The sequence below is a fragment of the Gobius niger genome (assembly GCF_951799975.1).
Source record: "Gobius niger genome assembly, chromosome: 17".
Classification (NCBI taxonomy): domain Eukaryota; kingdom Metazoa; phylum Chordata; class Actinopteri; order Gobiiformes; family Gobiidae; genus Gobius; species Gobius niger.
Window position 1 is genome coordinate 14,626,375 of NC_136868.1, and position 25,770 is coordinate 14,652,144.

Below are 25,770 nucleotides of genomic sequence, written 5' to 3' on the forward strand. Positions count from 1 at the left end.
ATGAGCGCGTGTCTTTTTTTTTCTTCTTTTTTTTCTTCTATGAGCGCGTGTCACAGACTGCAGAGGCGGCGGCACTGTCGTCACTCAAACTGTTCCTGACTTTTTTTCATCGTCCAGTCACTCTATGGTTCTCAAACAACGGGGATTCATAACTTCAAGACAACTTAAAGATGATCTGGGGATGGCTCGTGAGTACGTTTTATTTCGACTATCTTCCTTACAGCGTGGACCTCGCTATTGTCCGCGCGCAAGCCCAAAAGCGATATTCAGCCTTTTATTATACCTTATCAATTAGCTCCCCCCTTGATAGACCTACATCTACACAAAATGTCAACGTTTTAGCTATTTATTTTTCCCCCCGACCAGCTCAAGTGGCCATGTGAACAGATAAGACAGAAGGATGCGGACAATGAAGCCCCATAAGTCCATCTTCATTGCGCTGCTGTTTCTTCAAATAAGCTCAGGTAAGATGACGTCACTGTACCCTACGTTATTCTCTCCCCCATTTCACAAACTTTTCAATATTTTTTTTAATGAAATACTGAATGTAAACAACTTTAACAGCTTTAACAACTATAAAGAGGTAGAACAGGGCAGGCGTTAATAACTCATTTTGGGCATTGTTGTGTTTTCTTACTTTGTTTTCCACTTCTTTATAACTGCTATCCTGTCCTGCTTGGAAACCCAACTGTCCAAACAAAGAATGATGATGATGGTGATGGTGATGATGATGATGATGATGATGATGATGATGATGATGATGATGATGATGATGGACATTAAGCAGCCTGTGAAAATGTGTGAGAGCGAGTTCTGCACTATTGCACCGTCAGATCTAGAAAGAGGTGGAATCGGTGCCTGTGTCTGGTTCTTATGTACTCTACCAACTGTAAAATGTTTGCTTTTGATTAAGTTGTGTGAATGTTTTCTTGGTGAATGTGGTTGTGGTGGTGAGAGTTGTTGCAGCAATCAAAAAAAGCAGCCGATGTCCAAAGATATATTTATTAATCAAAGATATTTTTGAAGACTTTCCTAAACATCTGCACCTCTGATGCAACTTTTGGTGTACGTTGGTTACGCACGGGCTTGCTTTGATAGATCAACGCGCACACCCCTAGCACCAAAACAACAACAGTTTTCCATAAATAAACCATACGTGCCTCCAAGTGCCACAACACCACGTCTCATCTGCGCTTTAAGGTGACATTTCCATCCTGTGTCAGTGTTTACCTCCTGATGATGCTCCTTGTGTAGCCACAGCTCAGTCCAAAAGGAAGAAGCTCATTTTACAGGGTGCATAGTAACTTTTTTTTTTCCAATCCAGCCGCTCCAAGAATCCTGCAGCTGTAGCGCAAATGTTCCAATACGCTACAGTTTTCTTGCAACTGCTTCATAACTCTGCAACTCCTCCGCAGCCAATATTACAGTTTCTGATCAATTAAATCCTGTACATTTCGTGACTTTGCGCATTCGAACAGTGTCCAACGCGGAGGGACAATTTTATTTCTTTAATCTTTATTAAACATTGCGCGCTGCATCATGCATGTTACGCGTTTACAGGAGAACCCCCCCTCGCAACCCACCGCCTTCCGCAGGTCTTTGCGCCAGGTATGACACTGAAGATTGCAAGGAGCGCCGCCCGTCTGCGTACTCGTCTTCTCTACAGCCTGCGCTATGAACCACAAGATCTGGCCCTGGGTCTCAAGAGACCATCTGTATAAAAACAGAATAATAATAATAAATCTATGTTTGCATTTTACACATAACTACAATGAATCAATAATAAGTGGTTTCTCCTTCTCTCCTTTTCCTTCTCCTCATTTTTTTCCTCATTTTAGCTGAAAATCTACATCTCATTTCTTGATTGATTAGGTGACAGGTCCTGTGAGATCTGGTCCAGCGCTGGTGAAAAGGTGCACAGGACTTCCACATTCAGGGTCTACTGCACTTTTAACTTTAAGTGCAGTCCCTCTATGTACAGTGGGCACCCCCCGAGTGCCCAGCATCACCGAGAACTCAACTCCACCACCATCTACCTGGAAGTGGCCAACCTGACGGAGGTCCGCACCTTCAGCTGTGACTGTGATGAAACCCGTGTTAACACTGACAACAAGCTGGACTCCTGTGGGCTGGACATCGAAGCGGGATGTGAGTGTCTCTGTGGGGGACATCATCATTTGCCTGTTTCATGTGACTGTGGAGGGTTTAGGCTCCTTGCAAGACAACTGTGTCACTGATTCTACCAATGTTAAATCAATCAATCAAAGTTTATTTCTATAGCACTTTACAACTACCGTGGCAATTCCAAGTGCTTTCCATAAAAACACAAAATAGAAAAACATGAAGATTATCAATGTAATGCACAATTCAATACAATAAAAAGACATTTGTAACGCGAATTGCCCGCTGTGATAAACACAGGTAAACTGTATTGAACTGCATGGGTTCACTGTCAGGTGGGTGAACTTTTATGTGGCAGCCTTTGCATCCAAGACAGAATTCCCCTTGGGACTGACAAAGAAATCTTGAATCTTAAATGGGTCTCAACTGGTCTGGTGTCAGGACCCACCAACACCTAAGGATGATGGGCTCTGACCCAAAAGAACTGCACGAATTAATATAATACTGTATTTTCCCACACGTTATGGTTCAATATGCATAATAGCTTGAAATCATAAAGCAACAATCATTTGAACATAGACAGGTAGTGTTTTATACTTTTTAAATAGATAAATACTGACAAAAAGGTCTTTATAGATCCTGATTGGCCATTATTAAAGGGATGTTTCAGGGTTTTTGACATAGGGCCTAATTTCCTAGTTATCCAGAGTATTGTTGATTTCTGGAGATATTTTTTTGTAATTCATGCCGTCCTTATATCTGAGGAGTTTTGTGGCGCAAGGCTAGTGCAAGGCTATTTCTATGGTGTCAGCTAGCCTGCATTAAAAACAGTCTGACCCGCTCCACAGTGCACCTGAGGCAAATCACTTATAACGCCAGACTAACCATATAAATGTCTGTGTTGAAAGAAGGGACTATTTTCTAGCAGATCACTCCACCGCTGCGTTGTTTATACAACCACGAAGCTGATGCTGCTCAAATATAAGTTATTTTAAATGCAAAATGGTTAAAATTATTCTATGGACACAGACATAGACATTTATATGGTTAGTCTGGCGTTAAAAGTGATTTGCCTCAGGTGCTCTGTGGAGCGCGTAAGACTGTTTTTAATGCAGGCTCGCTGATACCATAGAAATGCGCTAGCCTTGCACAAGCCTAGTGCCAAACTCTTCAAATATTGAAGAACTGCATGAATTGCAAAAAAAATATCTCCATGATGAGGCCCTATGTCAAATATCCTGATATATCCCTTTAAGTGTCAGCCGTGCAACGAAATTGCTACTGATTGTCTCCGGTCAGCCACCATTCATACCAAAATTGCTAGAATGAATGAATGAAGTTGCCTTTAAAACTAAAGCACCTGGCTCATACTTTGACTATCGATATACTCACTTACGGACATGCTGGTTTTGTTTTCTCTTTCCATATTACAAGTGTGACTTTCTCTATACACACCCGCCTTTTAAACAGTGTAGAAAATAAACTTGTCACAAACACCTATTCCCAGACTCTCTGAACATGCAAAAAAAAACAGCTTATACCAGACACTTTTGGTCATCACTTTGCCGGGTAATAACGGCTTTTTTTTTTACACCTCTGTGTTGTTGCAGACCCACCGGATGTTCCCACCAACGTTTCATGCATTTTCAAAGTTGCTGACCAGTTTTCGAAGGTGGTTTGCTCCTGGAACAGTGGACGAAATACATATCTGAAAAACAACGCCAAATTATGGTAAACGCTTTTCTAATTGCAGCTTTTTAGTGGTACATAATCACAATCAAGTCATGAGGCATTTTGAATGGTCACAATTAGCAAACAGGAAGGTCCAATCATTTCAGTAGAAAAGCAGTATGTCTTCACAGACCAACTTCAAAGTAGTAAATGTGGCTTTCAAAGCATCCTCTTTCGAAATGAGTGTAAAGTTTGACTATTACCAGAACTAGTTGTCATCATTACTAACAGCAATAACACTAAATTTGTCTGTTTCAGTGTAAGGACTTTTAACCACAATGCTTCAGATGGATCCGAGCGTTGCATTGCCTCTGCAAAAGGAAGTGCTTCTTTCCCTGTGGGCAGCTCAGTCCAGCTCATTTCAGTCTGGATCAATGTTTCAAATCCTCTGGGTTCTGCTGTATCTTCGGTGATAAACTACAACCTGAGTGACATCTGTAAGTACCCACAATGCACCTCTTTTTTTTCATCAAACGTTTGGAATTAATTTACTATGAATGGGGCTGAATGGAACACCGGTTATCTCTTCTATCTTATATCTATGGAATTACTGTAGGAGACTGAGGAGCATTGAATTGTTGCATAATTAAATGCATAATGAATGTGATCGGTTCCCAGTCGTTTAGTCGAGCTGAAGGCCAAGTTTTAAAACTGTCCGTGTAAGCTCTCAGTCGTACAGGAGTTTGTTGTTTTATTGTAAACAGTGATCAACCCTTTTTCACTCAATCAAGTTTGAAAAAAACAAAACAATCCATTGCTCAGTGAGGGGCAGTACCCTGTTTACCCTGAGCCTTGTATCTGAGGCAAAAGTCTGCAGTACTTAAATAACCAAGTAAAGATGACGGCTTAAACTTTTGTCTATAACTTACAAAACTGCTGTAGTAGTTGCCGGGTGTGGTGAACAAATTTTGTGGAAATTATGTTCAGATGGTTTATGCTTCATTTCCTCCCTTAATGTTTACTGTAAAATGCTGTATTTGCATCTCTCCTTAGTATCTCATTCTCAACTGTCTTTCTGTGACCAGTGACGCCTGATCCCCCGGTCCTGGATATCGTCAACTCTTCCTCAAGAAACTGCTTCATCAAAGTCACGCAGAGAGCCCCAACTCTTCACTTGGACGTTTATTTTAAAGAAGACAACAGGGAGGAGTGGACACTTCATTCAGACTTGGTAAGTACCTAAGTTCAGGATAAGTTCACAGATGATTAAGTTTTTTTTTGCTTGACCTTTACCTGCAGCTTACTCATTATCACAGGATCTTTGATGAATCAAAGCTAAAGGCAGAGATGAGTCGAGTCCCGCTGCTGTGTAGAACTGAAGTTAACATCAAATGTAATTTCACTCCAAGCTAAATTTTCATCTTTAGACTTTAGGGATATAGTGGAAATTTTTCAAAAATTACTTTTACTTGTTTTTTTCAGTTTGTTCATGTGAGAAAAGGTCAAGGAAATTGTGTGAGAGTGCATGTGTCTGTTATTACTTTCCTCTATTCAGAATAACTGTGCCAATGCTTTATTTGCAATGCAGTATGTAATCCCTCAGGGTTCTCTGGTATTTTTTTATATGTTTAAGTTATCAGGACTATGAGATCATGGCATTTCACCATTTATTTGGCAATGTTAATTTGTTATCCATTTGTTTTCCTTTAAGGCACTTGAGTAAAATAACTTCAGTAAAAGTTTCTACCTGTCTAATTGTTAGTTTGTTTTGCAGGTTGAGTCCAATGGTTCGGTCTTGGTTCGGTCTCTGCTGCCATTCAGACGGTACCATTTCAGGGCCAGGTCCAGGTTCAGGACTGGACTGTGGAGCGACTGGAGCCGCTCTGTCTCCAGCTGGACTCAGGAAGAAGGTAAAGCTTCACGGGGGTTCACTGTAAATACAGATTAGGATGGGGGAAAATAGGTAATTGTAACTTGGGATCACGAGTGGTTTAAAGCAGAACAAAGTAACTCATGCCCCTAGAGGCCATAAGCGCAAGTGCAGGTGCCGTAGAATGTTCTGTTTTTTTTTTAACTCAGTAATTGTCAGTGAGAGTAAATACTACGCTGACAGAAAAGACAAAGGGAGATGGGGATATTTTACAAAGAATTACACAATGGAGATCATTTTTTTCACTCAAACTTGGCTGTAAATACTGTTTAAGTGGCGCTAGCCCGCAGTTAGCTTTGCCTGTTAGCTTCTTCTTCGTGATTCATTAGTATGGCTTCAGCTGCAAATGTGGTTTTCTGGCCAGAGACACCAGGGGGAGATGAAAGACCCCCAATCTTTCATCATCCCATTAACACTTGTATTATTATTATTAAAGTAAACAAGTTACTTAGTCCTGGCTATCACCTGCTGAACTCTATGGTTTGCCGTGCTTCCTGATTGAAAGTGCCACTAATGCTGAGCCTACAATTACTGCGTGGTCTACTTTATCTGTGTGATTGTGGTGTACTGTATCTTTGCAATCTGTTTCCTATTTTTGGTTTGAAACAAGCCAGGCTGCGCACCCGATCACACTCTAGAAGCCACTGAAAGTCATCGGGCACCGCGTGTGGGGTGGTTTTGGCACGATAAAAGTTCAGTAATTTGAAAATCGTTGTTCATTTTGTGTCCGTGAGAAGCGCTGATGGAGTAAACACAACCCGCGGAGGAAAACGTGTCACAATGTTCAGTCTGAAGATGGTGTGAAGATACGCCGTGAGTGTGACGCACTTTAAGTAGGTCACATGTCCAGTTTTCTAGAAGCTGAAGAGTCAGAGTGTGATTGTTTTGAACATTATTATGGTTCGTTCTAAAGGGTTAAGGAAGTGTGAGTCTGAGTGTGGGATTAACACACAGTGACCTTTACAGCGAGAAGTGAAATTTAAAATGTGATCGACTGTAAATCTTAACCGTATAGCTCCCACCCCGAAACTGAGCACATTTTCTCCAGTTTGGATTTACCCAAATAAAAGCGGATTGACCAAAAGCAGCGAAAATGAGGATGAAAATGCAACAATAAAGCGACAAAAAACATGACAAAAAGGTGATGAAAAAGTGACAAAATCAATATAAGAAAAGGCAATGAGAAAGTGATGAAAAAGTGACAAAAACGCAATGAAAATGCAACAATAAAGTGACAAAAGAGCGACAAAAACATGGCAAAAAAAATCAACGAAAAAGAGACAAAAACATGATGAAAAAGCGATGAAAATAGAAAACAGAAAACAGTCAAAAAAGTGAGGGCAGGGCAACAAGGTGAGGAAAAAGATCCATTTACAGATGAGTTTTGCAGGTCAACGCTTTGAAATGAGACGTTACTCTGGGCTATAGGCTGTGACCTTTTAGATTTGAGTAAAGGAGAAAATGTGCTCGTTTAAGGCGGGGGTTAAAAGGTTAAAACACTCTGGACCTTTAGTTTGTAAGTGCAAATCAGAATAGCATGAGAAATGACATGCACAGAAGCTGAAAGGCTGTGCTGTGTTGGATGTCAGTCGATACCATGTACAAAAACATGCACAGTAGGGTAATACTTCAGCTCATGTTCTCTTGCCGAGGATGTGTCTCATTGCCAGCTGCAGAAAACAGTTATGTCTCTTTTCTAGCTCCTGCCAGAGCGCTGAACATGTGGTACGCCGCAGATCACAATGAGAAGTCCATGAGAGTCTACTGGAAGGTATGCTCGTGTATTCATTTACATTAAAGGCGGAGAAACTCCACTCACATGCAGTACTCCACTCTACATTCACACAAAGCGTTTTATTGTTGGAGCTCTGTGTCTGTTTCTTAGCAGCGCTTTCGCTTCTTTCTTTGCTCAGTCTGTCCTGCTCAAAGTAAAGGTCACTGCTTTGACCACTTCAGAGGTGCGACAGTCAGACACGCTCAGGCTTCGACCACATTCACACACACAGAGGCTGCACCTACCTGTGGACCCAAGAGTTACTGAAACCCCAAACCAGTTTCACTTCATGAGAAGAGACGAGCTGCAGAGAAAACACATGTGCACTGCAGAGATACAGACAAATCAATCTACAACTCAATAATGATTTAAGGTGAAGGTAGAGCTGCTCAAAAAGTCACATTCGACAACAGCAGTATTGTTGTCGTATTACTGTAATGTCCAGATCAAACACTGCTTCCGCTGGAGGTCAAGACCATTAACTATTCATGAAATGTTTGATTTGGAAGAAAACAATGGGAAAATACTTTTGCAAATTACTTCTTTAGATGTTGTTGTTGTTATTTTGTTGCAATAACCTCTTCGCCCCTGCCTTATCTGAGCGCATTTTCTCCAGTTCTCTCCAAATCTAAAATCCTCTCGACTGGAGCTTACAGCCTATTAAACAGTGTGACGCATTCGAAAGCTAAAGGTCAGCACACACTAGAGGATTTTTTTCCAGTCTTAAAAGATCAACACCACGGATCTTTTTTGTCGCGTTGTCACCACAAGTGTTTTTGTGTTTTTTTCATTGCATTTTTGTCACCTTTAAGTCGCTCTTCCGTGGCTTTCTTGGTGATTTTTTGTCACTTTTTCATCACTCTTTTGTTTTTGTTGTGTTTTTGTTGCTTTTCCAACATGCTTTTGTCACTTTTGTGTTTTTAGATTTGGCCAAAGTGGAGAAATTGTGCTCAGTTCATGCGGGGGTTACGATTTGCTTTCTGCCCTCTGTATTCTAACAGCAGCTGAATGTTGAGTTATACCTTTAGTTAAAGGGACTATACTATACAGAGTTTAAAAATGTTAAAATGATGTGTTTTCCTCCCCCTCCATGTCCTAATGTGTAGAATGAGCCCAGACCTGTTCACCACAACTGCCTCTAAAATCCTGCACTGTCACTCAAAACGGTGTTACTTCGGGTCCGAATTGCCGTCATGCACGAGCTTAATATAGAAGCTGCAGTTACACATATGACCTGAGGTGGCAGTAGTGAGTATAAAATGGCAAACTTGCATCTAGCCCCTTTAAAATAAAAGTACTCCTGAAATTATTGTAAGATATTGTATTTAGTTGTATGTTCGGGGACACCGGGGCTATTTGTCACGCGGTGTAATGTGTCACATTGCTTTTTATAGCCACACTAGAGGGCGCTGTACGCTGGTACTGATATATAACATGTGTATTGGTATTCTTCTTCTCTTCCAATAGTAATTTTCTCATTTGCACTGAAGACATGAGGAGAGGACACATTTGAATTGTTTTTATGCCTTTTACCAAACTTTAATGGGTTATTTCTGTAATGTTCATTTAGTGCCTTAAAAACAGACACTGATCTGAAAGACAGAGATGTTAGCCTCGATTTGAGCCGTTTTAAAGCTAATATGCTGAATCTGTTACAGCTAGCTTACATTGTTGGTAAAGTGGACACTCAGTGTTATTTGTCACAGAAACTGAGGGGTCATTTGTCACATGGGGTGTAACATTTTTTTCCTTTTGTGTCATATATGTTTTTCTGATCTTTTTATTTTAACATGAGCTTTTATAGAGGCCGTATGTTTGGGTCATTTCAGTGAATTTGTACATTTTACACCTAATAGTTAAAATAAGTGTCATGAACACATCTGGCATTACAACAGTTTTAAAACATATTTTACAACAAAAAACAAGAGTGACAACCAACCCCACACGTTGACACCTTACTGTGCATATGGGGCACGTTGTCACAGCCGATTGTGTTGTGTTTGACGGTTAATAACTATTTATTGCAATATGATAGAAAAAAGAGAGCGAGGTCTACTTCAAGTCAAGGGTTCGAGCTTTCATTTAATGCAGCTCTGACTCTTGTGGGATTTTCTGTTGATGAGCAGCAAACTCCAGAAGAAAAAGTGTGACAAATAGCCCTGGTCTCCCCTATATAAGTGTTTCAATTCTACTATGCTGCTGCTTTTCAACGACTGTGTCTACTCTCTTCAAGCCCCAAAACACTTAATAATTGATTTGATACTATTACCAAATCAGTAAAAGTTTAAATACATTTTCCCCCTTTGCATTGGCCGGGTTTAATCAATATTTTTGGAATGTCTGTCTTGTTACAGGAACTTGACTCCTCATTTGCTCAGGGGAAGATCTTGAAGTACATCATCACTGTTCACGAACAAAGCTCACCACAGACTTTAAGTGCCCGCGCAGATGAACAAAGCCTTTCGGTGCCATTCTGCACAAATTGCAATGTAACAGTGAGCGCCTGCAACTCCAGAGGGTGCTCTCCTCCTGCCAGCATCGCCATCCGCACCCCTTTAGGTAAAAACCTTTCCATTTATAGTCATCAATACTTGTGGTGTTTGTGTTTATGTTAGTGTCTTCTCTGTCCAGCTAAGTCTCCTCTCGAGCCAGTCATAAACCACCATAATGTCACCATCTACTGGAGCAAGTTCAGAACTGCACCCCCTCCTCTTGAGTATGTGGTGGAGTGGTTTCCTACAGGGCAGAGGCTGGAATGGCTCAGATGGGTTCGATTGGGCCGTAACAGCAGCCATGTGGTCATCACTGGTGAGACATTTGTAATACAATACATTTATACAAAGAAGACGTCGAAATGAGAAAGATAAACAATATTATAATGCCTCTATGTGCGTAACTTTGGTACTTAATCTGAAGACTTAACATGACCTTGAGGCTACTGTCATCAGGGTCCTATTCCTCAAACTAAGCTGTGATTTGGAAGTCCTGGTTTTCATATGAGGTCAAAACCTGAAAAGGCCTGAATGGGAACGACCCTGCACAGTGTGAGGCTTTAGTCACACTCATCCATTATGTTGAGTAAACAAAAGAACACGACTACATCATTGTGAGAGCCTTACACCAGGTTTAAAATCTCTTCACTGGCTGCCGATGAGTTGTAGAGTTGATTTGGAAATTATTTTATTTAAGTGCATAGGACAGGTTTTAATGCTTTTGATAATATGACTTATTTAGAAGGATAACGTCAGTTGCATAATTATCATTTTATTCCCGTGAAGCAGCAATTTCAATGAAGAAATGTTGGGCAGAAAAGTTATTTCTATTTTAATTTTTAAGTGACAGGAAGGGACATAGATAAAGCTAAAGTACAGAACAGTTTGACTCATTTCCCATTGACTTGACATGTTCGGCATGGCAACAGATTAAAATTTCAATTCTTCTCCTATGTCACTTCCCGCCAGTGTCCAACAAGGAAGTGAAACTATAAGCATCACAAAAATGACCAAACTAAAGAAAGCTGGGTACAATCTTCAGCAAAATCTTAAATATAATTGTGTTAACTATGTTTTAGCATAGTGTCACTTTAAATGTTAGAACGGCCTCGCCCCTCCTACCACTCTGACCTGATTCAGCCCGAAAATGTTTGATCTTATGTATTGTTGATTGTGGATATATTTTTTTGCCTTTATAGTATTTTGTGTTGTGTTTCACTGTGGTCAAGCTGAAGCAGTTTTGTTTAAAGCGCTTTATAAATAAAGTTGGTGTGGTAGGATAGTGGCTTGTGAAAGGCGAGACACTGCAGGTGAATAGGGAAAAAATGTATATTTACAGATATCAATTTGAAACTTTTGCTGTCGATCACTGGCATAAATGTGAGGAAAAAAATACATTGCAAGTTTTCTGTCATTTTATCTTTTCATATAAGAACAAGGTGTTTTTTGCCTAAAAATGAACCAAATTTCCCATCTTTTCGGCGACAAAATCTGAATAATGGTTAGAGCTACATTCAAATTTATGGCTTCATTTTATTGATGAATGAGTTACCAAGACTTTTTCAGAGGGGATTTTGGATTTCTTGTTTAGTTTTAAAATAAGCTGTTTTTTAGTGTAAACATTTGTAAAAAAAATAAATTTTTTTGACATTCAAAACTCAATAAATGGGGCCAGGGATTAAATAATAAAAAATCCCTCTGAAAAAATCTTTCAAATATTGTTCAGTCCAAGGCTGGAAAATGTGAAGTCTTTAGGTCCTACTGACGTGAACATAGCGTCGCCACAATGACCCCCACAAAGGCCCTTGAAATTGCATTGTCCCATATAAGTCTATGGGGGAACATTGAATCAGCGCAATATTTAAACATGTTATTGTGAAGATTAGTCATATTTTCTGTTTCCGGGTGAAAGCTTATATGTTCAGAGACCAATTTGGCCCAAAACCTGAAAACTGAAAAAAATGAGTTTTGCCTGTAGTGTCTCCCCTTAATGTGTCTCATTGTTATGGTCTAGCAGGGGGGTTCCTAAACTTTTCAGGCCGCGACCCCCAAAATGACTCAATAAACAACTCAAGGCCCCCTTCTGTAAAATGTAATTAGCATCTATAATAATTTTGAGAACCCCTGTGGTATGGTATGGTATTTATTGCATGCATGTTGTATTTTATCTGGGTCTTTGCTGCTTGCAGTTATGTAGCTATTACTATGTGTTGCTATGGTTACTGCCCTCCAAGTGATAGCAATGAAAACATCCATAGTTAACCTGTAGCCCGAGGTCTGAGCTGCTGAAACAAATGGTTCATTCTTTTATCAACCCTTTGTGGCCCGAGCAATTTTCCCCTTTTTTTTTTTAAGTTTCTGGTCCACATCCCACTGTAGCTTTCTTCCTTTACTCACGACTCACTTTACATGTAATATTGTTTGTCAAAAGCATCATGGTAAGGTAAGGCGCAAAGAAAAAACCTTGTTGTCGTTTTCTCTCTGCAGATATGGAGCCATTCATGTGCTATGAAGGAGCTGTCTTCGTCTTCTACAGTAACAACTCAGTGGGCAGACACATGTTCACGGGTGTCAACACTAACGTCTCAGGTAAGAGCATTTTCTGCACAAATCCGCAAGCTCTTCTCGTTATTCAAAGTGATGCAACAATAACGTAGAATTCTCTCTGTTATTCGCAGTCCCCGCAGCTGGGCCCTCTGTGCAGGAAAGGGAGGAGGGCAACACAGTCAACGTGACCTGGTCTGAGCTTCCTCTGAGCCAACGCATGGGCTGCATCACAAAATACACCATCTACTTAGAGAACAGCACTGGACACGTAGCGGCCTGTAAGACAATATGCAGCTTTTTCAGTGGATTAAACAGTAAAGTGAGGTGGTTTAAGCTTGTGCTAAAGAGACATAGTGAATGTAAAAGATGTGGCCGGAGATACCAGGGAAGGAAGCTTTAGAAAGACAATTTCAGTTGCAAGAACAGAGTAGGCGGGGTGAGATGGTACTAATGTGATAATACGCTTCTTCTCTTTACAGATAACATATCAGCATCGGAAAGGTTTTGGGTTTTGAGTGGCCTGGCCCCCTCAGACTACAGTATTTGGATGACGGCCTCCACGGCTAAAGGGGAAGGCAAACCTGGTCAAAAAGTCAAGTTCTTCATTCCACGTGAGCCACAGTTCAACACTAGCGTTCATTAAAGTTTTTTTTTTTTTTTTTTTGCATTATTCAGGCTTGATGAAATACTGGATATGTTTTCATTAGTATTTCACATTTCAGTGGCTTAACCTCTTATCCGAACACATTTCGCTCACGCTTACACCATCAGGGACATCAGCTGGAGGCAGGAAATGATCAAGAGGAATAAGATTAAACTAAAACGTGCGATTATAAGTGTAAAACTACAACTAAATAATGTGGTCCTGTTGTTTTTCCATACTGAGACATGTACTTACCTGAGCCACATGCTTTAATGTGGCCCTTTGAGGAGCATGAATTCCTGAGCATGTCAAAAAAAAAAAAGTAAGTCTCCAGCCCATTCCTGTGCAGAGTTATGGATTTTTAAAGAAATAACCAGTTTGCTCACTCCAGCCACTAGGGGGCAGCTTAAATTGATAAAAGGAAAGAATTCCGCACTGTCCAGCAGAGGACACTGACATAAAAAGAGATTAGGATGTAAAAAGCATATTATAGCCATGTGGTAAATTGTCAGTCTGCCACTGGGCGGCTGTGGCTACAATAGTAACCTACTGCCATCGAATGTGGAGTGAATGAATAATGACTTCATGTAGCACTTTGAGAAACATGTGACAGGGGCTGATGAAGCACAATAAGTATAAGATGTTGTTATTTATGAGGCCACAGTCCTTTACAAACCGCCTTGGGGGCTGGATTTCAACCCAAATGAGTTTGACGCCCCTGGTCTATATGTTTGTTAAGTGATGATGTCATTGCTCTACTTCCTTTAACTGTATAATGGGATTTCGCTGATTTTGTAGAGCTGACTACAAGGCTCTTTCTAAACATCATTTTTTCCACACACAATGATGGCTTAATTTGAATATAAAAATATGTTCATTTTACCTGGAGAAATGGTGAGTCGTATTGTTCAAATTAGGTTTAAAAGAGTTTTGGGCCTTTTATCTGTTGTTTCTTCGACAGGAGATTCAGATAAAGTTGCGTTTTTTGCTGTGTTTGTAAATGGAGCTTTCAACAGTTTGGACCCGGAAGTAGTTAATTATTGTGTGTAATGTCACACTCAACAAACGTATAGACCAGTGTAATGCCTCATTTGAAATCTAAGACCTGCATAATTGATCTAGAAGGATCTTTTCGTCACTTATTTTACTTTTTTCCCCCCCTGCTTTTCTGTCACATTTTTGTCACTTTTCTATTACTCTTGTTGCTCTTTTGTGTTGATTTTGTGACATTTTCATTACTTTTTCCGTCACTTTTCTGTTGCTCTTTAGTGGCTTCGTTTTCCTCTCGTCGTCTTGCCGCCATTTTGATGCTTTTTTAAAGAAGCTTTTGGATTTGAGTTAAAGCCAAACTGGATAAAACGTTCTCGGTTCAGGTGGGCGTTAAGAGGTTAAAAACAATGTCTTTGTATGGACACATCAACTTTCCATTTCTGAGCATCCTCTGCCACACATTAAATTATTTGTAGTGGAGGCAAACTGAACCCTGAAATGATGAGTCGGATGAAACAGTAGAGTACCATGTGATGGGCAAGTCTTTTGAGCTTTGGAGGAGACAGACTATGTGGGATTCCTCTAACACCCATGAATGAAACAAAACACTTCTCAACAACAGCCTGCAACACGATTAAAAGAAATCATGATATCGGCTCTTTAACTACTTTAACTACGTACAAAGACGATAATTTGACATTACCCGTGTGTGACTTTTGCAGCGCCTTCCCAAGTGCCCCTTATCATCACCTGTGGAACGCTGCTTATTCTCGGGGGGCTGCTCTTATTCTGTGCGTGCCAAAGTTCAGCCGTGAAGGAAAGGTACGAACACGCCCTCAGGTGAAGCACGTGGAGTGGACTCTAAACAAACAGGGTCTAATGTATGCTCTGTATTTTAGGGTTTGGGTGTATTTCCAGTACTGCAGGCCTGATGCTATCCCAGACCCGGCGAACAGTAAATGGGCAAAGGAGTGTCTGCAGGAGAAGGTATCACAATGACAACAGTGTGTTTTTAGAATACCTTCAGAGTCAGACAGACGTGTGGTACAAAACAAGAAACACTGTTCTCTGTGCAGGGCAAGGTGAGTCTCCAGCTGCAGCTCAGCACCTCCGCAGTGAGCGAGGAGGATGAAGATCTTGTGCTCGTGGACGTCCTGGAGCTGCCGCGGCCCCTGCTGTGCCGTCAGACCAGTTTGAATTCAGACTCTGAGCCCTCTACGCCTCTGCACCCACACACCACCTACATCAAGAGCCTCTCCCACGACTCCTACAGCTCGGGCGACACTCAGACCTCCTCCTTGGACACGGGTGAGACGGTGGAGTACATCTCCTCCCACGGGGCGGCAATCATGTCTGAGGGGGAAGAGGACGACATGGAGGACGGGCCTTGTTTCTTCCCAAGTCACAGTTTCTCCATGCAGCCAATGGATTTTGGACCAAAACTGACTCTAGATGCAGTGAGGATTGGTGGGACTGACTTTTTCCTCCAGTGTGACACATAAAATGGTCACGTCTTTAGAGCAGAAGGTGTATAACCAAGAACTCTTTGTGTCACAAACTGGGGATTTCAAGGGACTGTTGCCATAGATACTAAAAATATAATGCTCAAAACTCGTGCGTATGTGACAAATGAAGAGCAACAAACAGGTGAATAACAAATTGTCTTCAGTGTGGCACCTGTATGGTGGTGTCAGCAAACGATTATGTATTATGTACAGTGTTTTCTTTTGTTAGAAATGTGAATGAACTACCTCTTGCTTCTCAAATAAGGACGTATTTTCATGTTGTTCCATCATCAATGCATTTTTTGTTAATTTTGCTGGGACGAACCTCAATGATTTACAGCTTGTAAAAATGCCTTTGCCATGAATTGACAGACTATTTTAGGCTTTCAGTATTCTAATAAATGATAAACTCACCAAAAAATGTGCTCATCCACTTTTTAAACCTGTTTATTTGGTCACAGTCCATGTTAATGAACACACGTATGTAAACACGCCTACCCAGATTGTAGCCATAGGACAAATGTGAGTTGTCCCCCCACTTGCTTTCTCACTCTTAATGATTCCGGCTGATGTTTTTGGTGGTGTGAGAAACCGAAGTAGGAAACTTACTCATACATGGGGAGGACGACATGCAAACTGCACACAGCAAGTCCCTATCTGGCCAGGGATCAGACCCGGGACCTTCTCGTTTGAAGCATGAACGATAATGCACCACCAACCTTTTTCTCAAATCGTACGTAGAAAGTTTGGCATCTGGAGAACCTGAGAGCCCCCTAAAATTGAGGTTATGCATCTGCAAAGTTTAACTACTTGTTTTAGCACAAACTAAAACAAGTTTGTGCTAATTTAATGTCTCAATGAAAAGCACTGTAGCACCCAAACTTTTTTCTTAGAGGGTACATTGGAAACATTAGTTCCCAACTTCCAATCGCATCTGATTAAATATCTGAAATGGTGCTGTGTAGGACATTAGACATTTTTAATGGACTTGATCAGCTAAACATTTTCACATCTAGTACTTTATACCCAAAGAAGACTCGACAGACAAGAGAAAAGTCGCAGTGCAAAAAATGTATCAACCATCTTTATTTACCGACAGAGGTCTCCAATAGCAGGGCTAGATTCACACACGTGTAGACTTCAGCTGTTCCACACATGAACAACTGCACTTCTCTCAGAGCGATTATGCAGAGGCACCACAGGGGGCGACAGGGCTTTGTCAAAGTAATGAGGAAACACCAGCACAGACTGCAGCAACAGAATGAGCAGAGCTGAGTTACAGAGTGGAGTGTGATCAACAGTCTGGAAAAAGTCGAGGCCAAAACTACGGGGAATGAGATGACATCACCTCACCAGCGTCACCATTCATTTTAGTAAAGACAAGGTTTTTTTGACCTGCGCTCATGGATGAGATGGGCAAGGGAAATTAGCACCCGTAATGCCACCCAAAGAGGACACAGGAACATTGAGGCTGATCAGACAGTGTCATGACCTTGTGTTCCTGAAAAATGACCTATTGTTCTCAATGAACATTTCCACAGAAAATTGCCAGAATCCAGAGCCATTTCAGCAGTATACTCAGAAGTAGGAAACCTCTGGTCAGACCAAAGTTTGTCCTATTTTGCACCATGTGAAATAGTCTCCAAAGAATTTATGAAAATAGTTCAATTTACAGGACGAACATCATAGAAGAATAGATCTCCTGTATAAAATATAAAACAATATTCCCAGTGCTAAAGAAAAAAAAGAAAATCCGTAAATCTCAGAGTGAAACATCTGGTGTGGCAAAGCCTATTGTAAAGCGAGAAAGCAATGGCACACCGAGCTTAAAATACTCTTATGCTTACATTTCAAATGCATATTTTCAAGCAGCAATTACAAAAATTCATCAATGGACAATGCATAACCTCTGAAAAGAACACAGTATGAAAACATCCCTGCTACTTTGTTTCCAAGTACAAAACCTCTACCAATAAAGCTGCTCCCGGGTAGCAAGAAGTCCTTTTCTTTTTTGACTTTTTTTGTAATTTGTTTTTTCCATCTTCGTTTTGTTTTTATTAAGTAAAACTCAGTTCTCACATCGAGTGCCACAGTTAATGACAGTCTTCTCCATCATTTCACGCTGCTGAAGGATCCAGGAACATGCAAGCCTCGTAGTGGAGGTGCTCAGGCGGCTCCTGTGGGGCTTAACCCAGGGCTGGGAAGGCCTCAGGGTCGTCCACGTTGGGCACAGAAGCAGACGACTGTGGAAAGACAAAAATTCAATGAAACGAGTAAGCAATGCACAATGGTGCAACATTAACAGTGATAATGCACCAGGGCAGGACACTTACTCACAATCAAACCGAATAAACTATTTTAACATTCGCAATTTGCAAATCTCAAAAACTGCTTTTACTTAAGAATAATCTCCTAATAATGTTTGATAAAAATGTTCTCTGTAGTTTACACTTCTACAAACATGCACTTTTGTACCGTGAAATTTTCCTCTGAAATAGTCGGCCCAATAATGCACCGCATAACTGAAAACTTACCCTTTCAGTCCTCACTGCACGGACCGGCCTAGTGGCTTCTCCGCGGTCTCCGCGGTCTCCGCGGTCCCCGCGATCCCCACCACGGCCCCGACCACCTCGGCCTCCACGAGGTCCACCGCGGCCGCGGCCAGGACGTCCCAGGTCTCCAAAGTTAATCTCCAGCTGAGACGTGATGTCATTGGCTGGTTTTCTAAAGTGGTGCTCATCATCAAGCTGAAAACACATGACATTTGTTACCTTTGCCATAATGTACTTGAGTGAAACGTTACGATTAACATTAACATTATGAGACATACCTTCTCCTCAATTTCGGGGTCAATCAATTCTTCCTTCTTGACCTGCTGTAAGAAAAAAAATACCATGTTTTTAATGGGAAAAGAGCCAACTTGATCTCATAATAATAATAATAATCTCAAGACATCCTGAGACTAATCCTGGACTTACTTCAGCCTTGGACTTGTGCAGCATGAAGCCCTTGCTCCAGTCAGCTCCCTCGTTGGCCTTACGAATGTTGAATTCCACTTTGGCGCGTTCCTTGTCCTGCACGGCCTTCCATTCGTCCAGAGTCATCTCCTTAGGGCCTTCCTCCTTCACCTCCTCTGCCTCATTCTCCCTTCAATAAATTTAAGTGAAATAAATTGCGCGTCAATACGACAAAAGTCACAACAGGTCATGTTTCCTCAGAGACTGGTCATAAATTTACTTGTTCTCAGAGTCGGCAGGTGGATGTTCTTCGCCCTCAGGGTTTTCCTCAGTCAGGTTTGATTGGTCGAGCTCGCTACAGACAGAAGAGGCTTCTTTAGAACAGCACCAACAGAAATGCAGCACTTTTACAGAAACGTAACTTACTTGATATCATCCTTGACAGTGCCCCAGTTGTGAGATCCACTTCCTCCACGTTTCTCCTCACCTTTCAGACTACTGAAACAAAGTTTGCTTTAGCCAAGATCACAGCAGAGTTTTCTGTTATAAGCAATACAGTGAGTAAGAAAGTAAGTAATAAAACAGGAATGCTTACGATCGGTCGCTGCCACTGTGACGATCAAATTCACGTTTTCCTCGAGAATCAAAGCCATCACCGCGACCCATGCCGCGCCCTCGGCTTCCACCACGGCCTCTGCCACCTCCGCGTCCCCTCATCGGCCTGTCGCCTGCAGGTCTACACACAACACCACCATGGTCAACACTTCGGACAGATCTTCATCCATAACAGTGTGGGTTAACGGTGTGTACTTGAATGTGACAGCTCAACTATTGTCCTTAATAAACTCACTTTTCCACAGAAAACTCTCCTCCCTCAGGCTTTTCTCCACCCTCGCCGGCAGGTCTCTCATAGCGTCGTGGCGGTCGCCTCTCCATCGGTCTTCTGTCTGAGGGAAGACGGCCCTCGCCTCGGCCCTCGCCCCGGCCCTCACCTCGGCCCTCGCCCTGGGGCCTGGAGCCTTCGCCCTCAGGCTTACGGCCCATTCTCCTCATGCCAGCACCTGCAGGTAACACAACATGTCAAATCAGCAATATAAGTGTGTTGAAATCAACTGTTCATGTAATTTAAAAAACAAGTGCCATTACACACACACAAACAAAAAAAAATCATTTACCGCTTGACCTCTGATAAATGTGTGATTGTGGCCAAACGTGACACTACCAGGGCCTTCCCATTGCCCAACTCTGATACCAAAATAGACACAGCCTCAGCAGCAGCTGCTGCTATGGCCTCCACCTGTCTCATCTTCTCTCAGTCTACAAAGCTCACACACTGGGAAACTCACAAAGATTGGCGAAAGATTGTGAGAGCAGAATTTACGCACAAGTGCATCAAACAGTCCAAATTTAGATAAGATGACAGCGTTCACTGCGCGCCAATAGGAAGTGGCAGAGATGAGGTAGTGCACAACACGCCCCGCAGAAAGCACGAGGTCAGTCTCCATGAGACAGCGACGGTGCTTTCTGACAAAAGCACCTGCATGAATGTTTGCACCCGGCCGGCATTCCGGCCATCAGTTGACGCAGTTAACCACGCTTATTTAGGGTTTCAAAATGGGTTTGCAAGTTATAAATGCACAGGCCTTTGTTTGTTGTTACATCGTGTGTGGACAGGCGCTAAAATTGCTCAAGTGACCAAAAGTAGATCAACCGGTTCAAGCTGTCAGTGGTCTATATCCTTCATTTGACAGAAGAAATGTTAACTTTACACCAGTCTAGTGGACCAGGTCGACTGGTTTTTGGATTAGACGCCTCGGGCCTTCAGGGGCACGAGCTGAAACGTGTTGGCCTGACAACAACTCGACACCGAAGCTCGATCATCCTCAAACCCCAGCTCAACCCGGTGTAAAAGGACTTTAAGAGATTCACACGAAGCACAATAGAGACCATGCGGTCCTCATGTCACGGGGCACGCAAACTAGCGCCAGTGCAGAGATTAGCCACCGTCAGGCTATCTGCTACATACTGATTTTACGGTGTATTAAACGACAATAATTACCATCTTTCTTGAGTGGGACGGGGGCTTGTGTGTCTTCCTTCTTGTCAGCCAGTGGGACTTTTCTGTCTTTCTGGGACTCCTTTTTGGGCTGCTTGGCCGCCTGAGCAGCGGTCTTGGCGGCAGGACCTGCCTCCTTCTTCTTGACCTCGGCCTGCAGCAGAGCCTCGTACGGATCCGACTCATCGTCAAATAATTGGTCGTACCGATTGGTTATGGCACAGCCAAAACCTTCTTGCATTTGTCCGGGCATGATGGCGCCCCTTCAGCAGGATTTTCCTCCGATTCTACGAGGCTTGGTGCGAACACTTCGCTAGATGAAGCCACAAGATGGCTGGGAAAGGACTCACTTCTCTTCCGGTACGTTAAACATCCGGGACACGAACGTTGGCGCGGGCGGGGCGTGTAGTTCTGTACGAGGCCGACCGAATGAAAGCCAACGGCTGATAGGAGAGCGGAAGACTACATTACCCACAAGGCTGTGTACTGTGTATACCCTTTGCTGTACAGAACAGCGTGGTGAACTTTTTCATATAGATCTTCCACAGTGTGTAGAATGTATTGTCAGTTTTGGGTGTTTTAGATTTGTCAAACTGGATTCCGTCAGAGCACAGGAGAGAAACATAAACGAGACGTTTGTTTTGAGTTATGAGCAGCAGGTGCACAGTCACACAAATAGTGGGTGTTTGTTACCATTACCAACAAGTAATGTTTCAGTAAACAGCTGATGGGTCTCAAAAAAGACCTGTTTTAAACGTATTAATCACAAATAACCATACACTTCTACTTTTCTTTGGAGGTCTGTTATAATGATAGTAATAAATAAAATACAAATTACATTTACAGTTGTGTTAATAGTGTTTATTTTTAAATTAATAATTATAATTAATAAATGATTTAAAAAAAAAAAAATTAGATGAAAGGCCTCATCAATCTCAAGTGGTGAAAAATGACTACAACCAACTGAAAACAAACTATACAGATGGTATGCGCTTAGTACATCACTTGTTCCGGAGTGTCACAACAAACAATTGGCTACTTTTTTTTTAAAGCAAAATTTCCTAATTCAAGGATGATTTCTGTTGCCAAACTGTGGTATCTGCATAATAGTCCTCAAAATGGCATTTCTGAGTCTAAATGCTACAGATTATACTTTTTTCTGTCCATATATTCGTCTGTACAACCATTACTTAATTTTGTGAAGGGAAGACAAAAGCGTATGGTTGCTTTAACCTCCAGAGTCAATAGACTCAGCAGTTCACAGAACGTCCCAGACAAAGATCGACTGACACCTATTTAAACTTCAAGAGGGAACACACAATGCCTTCTCCGGTCACCAATGCCATGATAGAGTCTTATGCACTCATGGTGATGGTCATGGGCACGTTTTTCATCTACTTCTGTGGGATGGTTTGGGCTTTTTGTAACCCGAAGCTGAGCGGGTCTGAAGAGGACAGTGATGCAGCGGGGGACCTAGTGAACCAGTCTCTCCCAGAGCCAGACAGATGTTTCCCACAGCTGCCTGCACCTCCATACACTGAGACCTATATCAACTTTTGGGATGACACGGACAGCTTGATGACAGACTGTGGGAGATTTTGCCACGAGGAACAAGGCGTTCACAACATGGTCATTACCACTGAGGATGTTGACTGCGTTGAAATAACTCCATGCTTATGTGGAATCGCTGAAGTGGAATAAACTACAGGACTGTTCTCTACCTCTGCTTTTTGTTATCAGGAATAACATCGGACCAGCTGGCCATTGATGTCGTATTGCAGTGGTTCGCAAATGTGATACTCTAACCACTGGTGGACTACTTTTTCTAGTGGTACATTGGGGTTCCTCTGCAATTTAAGACTTAAGACTTTTTGTTTTTGTATACATTCAATTCAATGATTAGATATGATTGAGCACAAAATTTAGGCAGTTCAAAGTGAAGTCTATTTTAGCCATGTTTTACACCTGTTAAATCCTGATTGAGTGTTAGTTTAGATTTGATGATATATGGGAAGTGATATATTTTATGAAGTGGTAGAGTCATGATTCCCAACCTTTGCTGCATCTCTTGAGTCTTCATGTATATTTTTTATTAAATTCAGCTAAAAGACTCTTAAATTACAGCAAAACCTCATTGAAATCAACTTTTCTTTTTAAAATCATATTAAAAACAAATCAGTTTCATCTTTCTCTAGATCTATAGTCATTTCCAAGGATGCCCCTGATTGGGAGACAGTACAGGACTGCTTATATTTTTAGGCTCATGACCTTTTCCTGTTCTAGGTACCATTTTAAGGGTGAACATTTAATAGGCAGAATATGCTGTTTTGAATTCCTATTGCTTTATGAAAAATGTATGATTGTTCCCATAAATTAGGGCTCTGCTATGTCTTTTGTTGATCCTCGAGTTTCTTCCTCACTTCACTCTCTAGTTGCAGCAGTGCCTCATAGAGAGCTTCTGATGTTTTCAAGTCAACATCCATCTGTAAAGAGATCAATATTGTCACTTTTTTTTTTTTTGTCTAATCGTTCTGCCATGGAAATTCTTTCTTACCTTCCGTGCTTCTGTGTAAGTGCTTCCCAGCCCTGATGTGAAGCTGTGGTACTTGCAGTAAGGGTTCAGTGATTCAGGCTTTTGCTTGAACAACCAAAACTGGAAAAAAGGACAGACAGGTACTATCATTAATTATTGTTTTAATATCTGTATTTATTGTGAACTATGAATGGGGCTATTCCGCTTTTTTTGTGTGCATCTTTATACACTATAATTTTTCTCATCTGATCAGGATAACCTCGAAGACTATTTACAAACTGCAAATGGCACTACATGTGTTATTCTCATGCCCTATATTCTGGAAAACCTTCCATTATATTGTTGTGTTTTGGCAAAAGTCATAAACCTGTTTGCACTATAATCATCAACTTGACCTACCAAAGATTCAGCTCCATTATACGGTGTCAGGGTGAAAGTGTTAGTGAACAATCGAATCTGTGAAATATGAGGAATCCATTTAGAGAGTTTTTTTGAACCAAGAATAGCTAGTATTGTGTCACCCTCTTCATCCGCTTACGAGCCAAAACACCGGCATCAGCAGAGTCCAAAAGAAAGCAGGGAATGATGGGAAGACTCTGTACGTGAGGTTTGTCATCACGAAACCCGGACATGTCACAGATGAATACAGACCCTAAAAATAACAAAAACAAAGATAAGATAATGGGGATTTATTTCACACCAAACACTACCTCATCAAATATTATAAAAGACAAATAAGGTCAGAGCTAAACATCAATTGCAAAACCATATTAAGTCCTGTGTGTGTTTACTGGGACGTGCCTCTGTGAAGCCTGACCTGTTGGCTGTAGTGTGTGTTAAGGGCCAGGCTGAGCAGGTCAGAGGCGTATTTGGAGGAGCTGTAAGGTTGAGAGCCTTCTCTGTGCTGGACGTCCTGAAGAGAGAAGGCTGAGCGCTGGGCATTACTCGATGACGTCCAAATCAGCTGTGACCTCTGACCTCCTTTGCACAGGACCTGCTCCAGCTCCCTGAACTAGACACAACACACTATTTTGCTTTTTATCTTTAAAAAATGTCCAAAACATGTACTTCATCTCTAATCAATAATGATATCAGAAAAGAATGATAGTACTGCATGGTTTTGTCCATTTAACTCCAGACTCCATCTGTGATCACTCTGAATATGTCTGCAGTGACCTACAGCGGGACGGGCTTCGACAACATTCATTTTTAATGAGCTGATGTTGCTAAGCAATGAGAAGATCCTGTGTCAACTATATCTGTTTCAAGGGCAATAGTCTCATCGACTTCAGTTTAGCACTAAATGTACAATAGTGCCTGAAGCGCATAACAGAAAGGAGGAGAATATCTGTCTCACCAATAGAAAGTGACCAAAGAGGTTTGTGGAGAAAACTTCTTGAAAACCATCAGCCGTGACGCTGTCCTTCTGTGTGAGGATTCCCACTCCAGTGGCGAGCATGCTGATAACTTGGCTGCAAAATAAAAACACATTTTAAATAAATATTGAAGCTGGCTACGACTTAACTGAAATGCTGCCATATCTGAGTGTCTTGAGGATGAACTCATTCTTGATGTTATTTAATGTTTTGCACATGGTTTGAGAGGTAATATCACAATTGACAGATATAACATGTAGATCTTTGACTGCACACAAGGAGAAGGGCAGTGCTTCGATGTTGTTTACGTGGATGTTTAATTATTCACTGTAGAAGAAACACACCCAGAGAGGAGGCCTCTAAAAAAAGCCTTGACATCAAACTGTGGATTTGACATGATTCCTGCGTTCAGGTAGAGGTAGTCCAGCCGGTTATACCTGCATCATAATAAGTTAATTTATGAAATGTCTGACTTGTGAGTCAACAGCATTATGTGTTAGTATATTAAAGCCCTGTCCCACCTGAGTCTGAACTCACGTGCTGCTCTGAGCACTGAAGCGGTGCTGCTAGTGTCTACCTGCAGGACGTCCACTTGGGCGCAGGGGTGAGAGTGAAGCAGAGCAGAGCGCGCCGCCTGGGCCCGCTGCATGTTCCTGCAGCCCAGACACAAATGGATCCTCTCTGTCTCATCCTCCAAGAGCCTCTGACACAAGGCCAGGCCAACGCCACTGCGAGAATGAAAAGTTATAGGCACAGGATGGGAGTCCAGAATGAAAAAATAGAAGACACACTTTTGTATCATGTGTTAAATGTTATACGCCCTGTCTGAAATAGTCAGGTGTAAATGCAACAAATACTAAAGCCACATATATATATATAGATATTGAGTGGGGGAAAAAAGCATTTGGCCGAAATCCAATAATCCCCCCCCCCCACTGTATATGATATAATAGCACAATAAAATAAATCAAAAATATTACCTATTAGCACCAGTAACCAACACCACTTTTGCCATCCCTTTGAAGCATTGATTCAGCAGAAAAACAGAAGCAACAAGTATCTCCTACATTTGGTGGTGTAGAGTCAGGATGTAGCTCCGCCCCTGGATGTCGACTAGTCAATACAGAACAGCCTCCAGCCAATAAGAGCACAGCTTTATTCAGCTCCTGGACAAC

At 41.7% G+C, this 25,770-nt stretch overlaps 3 protein-coding genes across 6 annotated transcripts; 1 reads left to right on the top strand and 2 right to left on the bottom strand.

The window, feature by feature from the left end:
* Positions 1 to 137: 137 nt before the first annotated feature.
* il12rb2 (interleukin 12 receptor, beta 2a) lies at positions 138 to 15,737 on the top strand. The gene is made up of 16 exons (XM_079574677.1): positions 138 to 188; positions 367 to 464; positions 1,873 to 2,148; positions 3,732 to 3,852; positions 4,111 to 4,289; positions 4,878 to 5,023; positions 5,567 to 5,702; positions 7,423 to 7,493; positions 9,851 to 10,055; positions 10,128 to 10,304; positions 12,476 to 12,577; positions 12,667 to 12,813; positions 13,015 to 13,146; positions 14,891 to 14,990; positions 15,068 to 15,155; positions 15,245 to 15,737. The coding sequence occupies exons 2-16, from the start codon at positions 401 to 403 to the stop codon at positions 15,668 to 15,670; spliced, it is 2,370 nt and encodes a 789-aa protein (XP_079430803.1). The 5' UTR covers positions 138 to 188; positions 367 to 400; the 3' UTR covers positions 15,671 to 15,737.
* A 992-nt stretch (positions 15,738 to 16,729) lies between these two features.
* On the bottom strand, positions 16,730 to 21,055 carry serbp1a (SERPINE1 mRNA binding protein 1a). Of its 4 annotated transcripts, none has more exons than XM_079575083.1 (9): positions 20,690 to 21,055; positions 19,481 to 19,691; positions 19,226 to 19,366; positions 19,057 to 19,125; positions 18,911 to 18,985; positions 18,652 to 18,820; positions 18,504 to 18,548; positions 18,208 to 18,420; positions 16,730 to 17,916 (listed from the first exon to the last, which is right to left on the bottom strand). In XM_079575083.1, exons 1-9 carry the CDS (start codon positions 20,937 to 20,939, stop codon positions 17,860 to 17,862), a joined length of 1,230 nt encoding a protein of 409 aa, XP_079431209.1. In that variant the 5' UTR covers positions 20,940 to 21,055; the 3' UTR covers positions 16,730 to 17,859. The 4 variants fall into 4 exon arrangements, with proteins under 4 accessions (XP_079431209.1, XP_079431208.1, XP_079431206.1 ...); XM_079575082.1 differs by having other exon boundaries at positions 18,652 to 18,823; XM_079575080.1 differs by having other exon boundaries at positions 18,652 to 18,823; positions 19,057 to 19,128.
* Positions 21,056 to 23,070: 2,015 nt separating this feature from the next.
* hsd17b7 (hydroxysteroid (17-beta) dehydrogenase 7) lies at positions 23,071 to 25,610 on the bottom strand (the record flags this gene model as incomplete). Its single annotated transcript, XM_079575686.1, has 9 exons — positions 23,071 to 23,169; positions 23,241 to 23,339; positions 23,619 to 23,675; positions 23,758 to 23,871; positions 24,037 to 24,231; positions 24,577 to 24,691; positions 24,940 to 25,032; positions 25,117 to 25,323; positions 25,576 to 25,610. The coding sequence occupies 9 exons, from the start codon at positions 25,608 to 25,610 to the stop codon at positions 23,071 to 23,073; spliced, it is 1,014 nt and encodes a 337-aa protein (XP_079431812.1).
* Between the last annotated feature and the right edge of the window lie 160 nt (positions 25,611 to 25,770).